The sequence below is a fragment of the Haliotis cracherodii genome, unplaced genomic scaffold (genome assembly GCF_022045235.1).
Source record: "Haliotis cracherodii isolate W230 unplaced genomic scaffold, xgHalCrac1.p SCAF_37, whole genome shotgun sequence".
NCBI lineage: Eukaryota > Metazoa > Mollusca > Gastropoda > Lepetellida > Haliotidae > Haliotis > Haliotis cracherodii.
The window spans coordinates 1,369,700-1,377,738 of NW_027266294.1; the positions used below are offsets into that span (position 1 = coordinate 1,369,700).

Below are 8,039 nucleotides of genomic sequence, written 5' to 3' on the forward strand. Positions count from 1 at the left end.
TCACATCTATGAAGGAGAGTCTCTAGTCCCAGCGTGCTTTTGCGAATGGCCTGTTACTCCGCGTCTAACAGTTCACATCTGTGAAGGAGAGTCTCTAGTCCCGGGGTGCTTGTGCGAATGGCCTGTTACTCCGCGTCTAACAGTTCACATCTGTGAAGGAGAGTCTCTAGTCCCAGCGTGCTTTTGCAAATGGCCTGTTACTCCGCGTCTAACAGTTCACATCTATGAAGGAGAGTCTCTAGTCCCGGGGTGGTTGTGCGAATGGCCTGTTACTCCGCGTCTAACAGTTCACATCTGTGAAGGAGAGTCTCTAGTCCCAGCATGCTTGTGCGAATGGCCTGTTACTCCGCGTCTAACAGTTCACATCTGTGAAGGAGAGTCTCTAGTCCCGGGGTGGTTGTGCGAATGGCCTGTTACTCCGCGTCTAACAGTTCACATCTGTGAAGGAGAGTCTCTAGTCACAGGGTGGTTCTGCGAATGGTCTGGCACTCTACGTCTTGCAATAAGCACAATGAGAGTTACAAGGCTCGCGCACAGATATAGACATCCTGATATGTAGAACGGCAGAACGTAGCTTCCTGTGATATCAAATAGCCAACCTGGAAAAAATATTGTGTGTATTAAATTATGTAGTACACACAATGATATATTTTACGTTCATTGACGGTTGTTTCAATGAGGAAATTGCCTGTTCCGAGTCTGTTCGTCATCATACATGCCCCTAACTGTTTCATAAACATTTCATTTGTATGCAAAAGATATGCCTTAATTAAGTCTTGTAATCTTATCATCGAAGCAGTCAGATTTACGGCCTCGAACATCATATGTCGTCAAAAACATCCGATATAAAAACTACCGTATTTCCTCTATCAGACGCAAGGCGTTGTATGAATTTCGCGAGAGCTGCTAACCCGACGTGTATTAGAGACCTGAATTGTATTAGACACCCAGCGTGTACTAGAGGAAATATTGATACGTTTTACCGTTGGGTGATCGCTCGGCAGACATTTTTTTATTAATTGAGAGGACAACAAACACACAAAACGTGTGCCACATCGCTATTCTCAACCTTATGAATGAATAAATGAACGAATAAATGAACGAACGAACGAACGAACGAATAGAAAAAAACAAATGATTTTTACCCTGTATTTTCTTGAAAAAAATAATTTGTTTTCCCTTAACAAATAGAACTGATATCTCATTACCTCAGCAGCGTACAGACGATGTGTGTACACACGAGTTGAAGTCCTACTTACCTGAAGTCCTACTTACCTGAAGTCCCACTTACCTGAAGTCCTACTTACCTTAAGTCCTACTTACCTGAAGTCGTACTTACCTGAAGTCCTACTTACCTTAAGTCCTACTTACCTGAAGTCGTACTTACCTGCAGTCGTACTTACTTGCAGTGCTACTTACCTGAAGTCGTACTTACCTTAAGTCCTACTTACCTGAAGTCCTACTTACCTGAAGTCCTACTTACCTTAAGTCCTACTTACCTGAAGTCCTACTTACCTGAAATCCTACTTGCCTGAAGTCCTACTTACCTGAAGTCCTACTTACCTGAAGTCCTACTTACCTGCAGTCCTACTTACCTGAAGTCCTACTTACCTGAAGTCCTACTTACCTGCAAGAATGGACGACAGGAACATTCCGGAACCCGTATGTAAGGAGTGTACACCAAAGGCGATACTGGTGAGTTCAACGCCGACTATCTGAGACACCACCACCCCTTGGCCCATGTACCACGCACCTGCAGGATGACACACGGGTAGTCAATACATCCAGGTTTTCCTTCATCAGGAAACAATATAACAGACCAGTTTATTCTCTCCAGAACTATTCGGGTGTGACCTGGTCTTCAGCAATCCTTGGTTGTCGTAAGAGGCGACAGGTCAGACTCGCTGACTTGGTTGATGCATGTCATCGTATCCAAATTGCGTAGATCGATGCTCATGTGAAGACAATCACTGGATTGTCTGGTCCAGACTCGTTTATATACAGACTGCCGTCATATAGCTGGAATATTGCTGAGAGCGGTGTTAAACAAACAAACAAACAATCAAACACACATACAAGAATAAGGATAGATACGAGGGGCGTTCAATAAGTTTTGCATCTTGGGCATTTGTGTTTACAATGTCAACTTGTGGCAGGTGTCACACGAGTCATAACATCGGGTTGACACGTGCCATAACAAGTTCCAGATACAACAGTAAATTAGATGTGATGGCTTCATTTACTTAAGGGTGGTCACAATCATGGGTTCTCTGAAACACGAACAACACAACAGTAAGTTAGATGTGATGGCTTCATTTACCTAAGGGTGGTCACAATCATGGGTTCTCTGAAACATGAACAACACAACAGTAAGTAAGATGTGATGGCTTCATTCACCTAAGGGTGGTCACAATCATGGATTCTCTGAAACATGAACAGACCCGTGAAGATCCGGGGTAGAATAGGTCTTCCGCAACCCATGCTTGCCGTAAAAGGTGACTATGCTTGTCGTAAAAGGCGACTAACGGGATCGGGTGGTCAGACTCGCTGACTTGGTTGATGCATGTCGTCGATCCCAATTGCGTGGATCGATGCTCATGATGTAAATCACTGGATTGTCTGATCCAGACGCGATTATTTTACAGACCGCCGTCATATAGATGGAATATTGCTGAGTGCGGCGTTAAACAACAAACAAACAAAACAAAAACAAAAAAATAAATAAAACTCAAACATGAACCTCACAACAGTAAGTTAGATTTGATGGCTTTTTTCACCTAATTAATGGTGGTCACAATCATGGGTTCTCTCAAACATGAACACACAACAATAAGTTAGAGGTGATGGCTTCATTCCCCTAAGGGTGGTCACAATGGATCGTTTTGACAGAGTCAAAAAATAAATTATGAAATTCACCTGCAACTAAGTGGAGTTGCACAGTCCCTTCTTTAATTATTCCAACGACTGGTAAATTATGTTCATATGTTCTGAAATTAACGTTTGGGAAATAAACATGGTTTCTCCTCATACCGTATCTTTCAAAATCTGGCGTCTCTGACAAATATTGATAAATATAACTTTTAGAATTCAATGCTGCGTTACTTCTTCATTCCTGTCCAAACCGATCCTGTAAAACGTCGCTTACCTTAGCCACCAGTCATGTGGTGTTAAATATAGCAGATTTATGGAAATATTCGTTTGTTAACAACTATTCCATATATTTTCCACACTAGCCAAGAAATATTGTATTAAAATTTTCGAAATTAAAAAAATGTAAATGAACACGCTCAATAATTTGCAGATTTACGTATCGCTGTGACAAGGAGGCCCAGACAAGATTGGTAATACCACATCGCAGCAAAAGCCGTTATAACTGTTCCATATCCACGGCCGAATGAAAGGCCATATTAACAACAATAGAGTAAATAAACAGACAACACTGGTGAATCTGTGATCTGGCGCATTGCAGTGGACAGTATGTGGACCACAACATCATTGATCACACTGGTGAATCTGTGATCTGGCGTGATGCTGTGGACAGTATGGGGACCACAACATCATTGATCACACTGGTGAATCTGTGATCTGGCGTGATGCAGTGGACAGTATGGTTACAGTATTGGGACCACAACATCATTGATCACACTGGTGAATCTGTGATCCGGCGTAATGCAGTGGACAGTATGGTTACAGTATGGGGACCACAACATCATTGATCACACTGGTGAATCTGTGATCCGGCGTAATGCAGTGGACAGTATGGTTACAGTATGGGGACCACAACATCATTGATCACACTGGTGAATCTGTGATCCGGCGTAATGCAGTGGACAGTATGGTTACAGTATGGGGACCACAACATCATTGATCACACTGGTGAATCTGTGATCCGGCGTAATGCAGTGGACAGTATGGTTACAGTATTGGGACCACAACATCATTGATCACACTGGTGAATCTGTGATCTGGCGTGATGCAGTGGACAGTATGGTTACAGTATTGGGACCACAACATCATTGATCACACTGGTGAATCTGTGATCCGGCGTAATGCAGTGGACAGTATGGTTACAGTATGGGGACCACAACATCATTGATCACACTGGTGAATCTGTGATCTGGCGTAATGCAGTGGACAGTATGGTTACAGTATGGGGACCACAACATCATTGATCACACTGGTGAATCTGTGATCCGGCGTAATGCAGTGGACAGTATGGTTACAGTATGGGGACCACAACATCATTGATCACACTGGTGAATCTGTGATCCGGCGTAATGCAGTGGACAGTATGGTTACAGTATGGGGACCACAACATCATTGATCACACTGGTGAATCTGTGATCCGGCGTAATGCAGTGGACAGTATGGTTACAGTATGGGGACCACAACATCATTGATCACACTGGTGAATCTGTGATCTGGCGCAATGCTGTGGACAGTATGGTTACAGTATTGGGACCACAACATCATTGATCACACTGGTGAATCTGTGATCTGGCGTAATGCAGTGGACAGTATGGTTACAGTATGGGGACCACAACATCATTGATCACACTGGTGAATCTGTGATCTGGCGCAATGCTGTGGACAGTATGGTTACAGTATGGGGACCACAACATCATTGATCACACTGGTGAATCTGTGATCTGGCGTGATGCTGTGGACAGTATGGGGACTACAACATCATTGATCACACTGGTGAATCTGTGATCTGGCGCAATGCTGTGGACAGTATGGTTACAGTATGGGGACTTATCATACATGTCAGAAATATTTAAATACATACCCATAAACACTCCAAATATCCCAGCGAAAACAAAGAACGCAACTTCAGTGTCCAGTGAGGGAACGGCCATTACACTCGCCCCCAGCACTGCGATGCTCGCCGAGTGAAGTCCGATCCTGCTGACATTTGGCAGGTCGCTGATCCAGCCGAAGATGACGATCGAGACTAAGCTTGTCGTCCCCATCACCGACATCAACAAAGTGCTTTGACTTTTGGCAACACCCTTGAGAATGACCAGGTCTATGAGGTGTATGAGGGGCACGGTGTAGCCCACGTGAAGCAGGAAGGATCCGAAAGCAAAGAGGAAAAACAACTTGTTCTGCAAGAGTTGCTTGAAGGAGCGAAGGACACTGCGTCGTGCGCTTCGTTCTGCAAACAGAATGTCAAGAATGCAATGACTTCTGTGTAATATATTTAGACATATACATGCACCAAACCATTGATCCTAAAGTCAGGTTTCAAATTGCTGAATTTACTACTTCAAATTGTTTGAATTGTTTCATTTATTGTGTAACATATTAATTCCATGATTGCTCAATACAGTGATATGAAACATCGAAACAGGGGGTTTCCTGAAGATCAAAATGTCTCTGGCATAAGCTGTATCTTTGTAAAGTGACAGGACACCTAGATATGATGCTTTTCGAAATGCTATTTCGTTGTTTTTTTTCGAAATTGTGTTGTTAACCTTCAAGTCTTCGAGAAGAAGTTACTTACTTTGGGACGCTTTGTTGAGGTATGGCGGTGGTTTGAACAGAAGCCCAAACACAGCTGCGTTCAGAGTGATTCCTGCCGTGACAAGGAAGGCTCCCCGCCAGCTGTACGTCTCTATCAGGAGGTAGGTCAGGGGAGGTAACACCAGCATACCCACCCCGTCCCCCAGGGAAGATATACTCATGGCGAGGCCCCGCCTCTTGTCGAAGTACTGGAGCACGACCACTGCCGAGGACACGTACATCAACGCAAATCCTGAACCTGGAAGTGTTGTTAGAAAGACATTACTTCGTTACACTTTCACTCATTGTATTGTCTATCCTGGATAACGACTGATATGGAACTGATGACCTGTGATAATGACGGATATCAAAAGATTAGACACCTGTGACGGCAGTAGAACTGGATTCCTGTCTCGTCTCTTTCCTTCAGGAATACACAACACCTTTCAGAAAGTGGTCAAAAGTAACAAATGTCATATTGAGAATTAAATATTAACCTACAGTGGCTGTATGGGTTAGATCTCTAACATTGTGTGCTGGCGTTTATTAGCCTCACTCTGACAGTGTGGATTGGACTTTCCACCCCTCCCCCCTCCCCCCCCCCCCCAAAAAAAAAGTACTAAAATTGTGTACTTTACTACAAAAGTGTAATCCCCAAAATGACAATTGTTACATCTTTCATAACACTGAAAACTCACTGAAAGTATCTGAATATCTAGTTCATATTCAAGTATCCTTTAATATTATCACTTCAAATTCATGATACGGAGTCTGGAAAAGAGCTTGGTTGAGCAACCTCTTTTCCCCTTTGCAAATAGTTGGTCTCGTATTACTGCTGACAACACGCACTCACATCCCCAATCTGAACAACCGTTACATACCAACAAGAATACCGTAGGCGAAGCACAGGAGGTAGATGTTCGGGGAGAAGTAACTGATGACGAACCCTGCACAGGCGAGGATGGATCCAATCACAGTCGCTGCACGGCAGCCATAACGCTCAATTGCAGCACCCCCAAATAGGCCTGAAATAATAATTGTCGGATAGCGTCCACCAGATGATCTGACATCGAACGTGGCATTATAGACGCAGCTAGGTACACGATGATATGTCATCCGTCGAATCCATGATTCGTTTCACTGGGTGTGTTGGTTGGTTGGTTTGTTGTTTAACGCCGCACTCAGCAATATTCCATCTATATGACGGCGGTCTGTAAATAATTGAGTCTGGACCAGACAATCCAGTGATTGATATCATGAACATCGATCCACGCAATTGGAATCGATGACATGCATCAACCAAGTCAACGAGCCTGACCCGTTAGTCGCCTTTTTTGTGTGTGTCATAGCAAGGTTATGGTGCCAACAAGTAAGGACCATTTACATCCCAAACTGGCTCCCACAGGAGATATCGTTTGGGTAATATCAAGCGATGTATACATGTACATTGTAGATATAGCTGACAACGAAACTGCATCACAATTCTTTGCAGAACATTGTGACTTTATTTGTTCCGTCATAATCAAATGACATCACTAATGGCTCTACTACTGAAGCTGTTAGCAGTAAGTTTTACATTTTAGACACTGCTTATTACTGTCTACAAACTGAAAAGCTGGAAGAATGATGTTGGATGATAAACAGAATCTCACCCTCGTGTCTTTGGATATGAGATGAACACTCGTCGATAAAAGTTTAAAACTACTCTGCAGCATTGAGTTTTAGATAGTTTTAGACTCGTGTAGATATGTTTGATATCAAAAGTCACTTGGTGAGATTATCCTCGTTGATCGGGGTTTCAACCCCGCGACCGTATCGGATCCTGCCACGGCCAACAGGCCCCATTGGTGACTTCGCCTTTGTTTGGGATAATTGATAGAACACGTTCGTACCGAAGAATAAATAGAACAAAAGAATAAATGTTTGTTTACCTCCAACACAATTCATTCCGCCGAACAATGAACTCATCCATGCTGTCTCCGCTCGGGTGGTGTCAAAGTAGTTAATTATTTCAATATACATGATTCCGAAGCCACTGGTGAGCCCCGCGGACAGCGCGACAATGAAGAACCGGCCCACCACACACACCCATCCCCATCCTCCATCCGGGGCCTTCGCGTCTGGCGGGACCACGGCCATTTCTTCCCTCTCATCTTCTCCAGTCTTTCCTTCGCCAGACATTGCAGTTGATACAAATGTTATATCATTGGAGGAGTTTCTCCTGGCTTGTGACAAACACGCAGCTACCATTCACCGTGACACTGAAGGTAAGAGAGCAAGACTAATTCAACGATTCAACGATTCACCCATCACAACGTATATGCTTACTCCTTCATCAGCTGATAACGTCTTCACCTGAGAAAGTAGTAAGCCTATACTCCGAAACGTCGTGATCCTCATAATAAAGTAGCTGACATTCATAAATTATCGTCCTTACGTGTATCACTTCCAAATGCCTTTCAAAGACTGAATTCAGCAATCACCAGCAACTAGTGATGATACGAGGTGTTCGCCAAAAGGCGAGCGTATCCTGC

At 43.7% G+C, this 8,039-nt stretch overlaps 1 protein-coding gene across 1 annotated transcript; it reads right to left on the reverse strand.

Annotated features, from left to right (window-relative positions):
• Window positions 1–432: 432 nt before the first annotated feature.
• Window positions 433–7,686, reverse strand: LOC139477901 (monocarboxylate transporter 12-B-like). The gene is made up of 6 exons (XM_071260335.1): window positions 7,437–7,686; window positions 6,387–6,530; window positions 5,507–5,764; window positions 4,790–5,158; window positions 1,628–1,753; window positions 433–599 (listed from the first exon to the last, which is right to left on the reverse strand). The coding sequence occupies exons 1-6, from the start codon at window positions 7,684–7,686 to the stop codon at window positions 433–435; spliced, it is 1,314 nt and encodes a 437-aa protein (XP_071116436.1).
• Window positions 7,687–8,039: the final 353 nt, after the last annotated feature.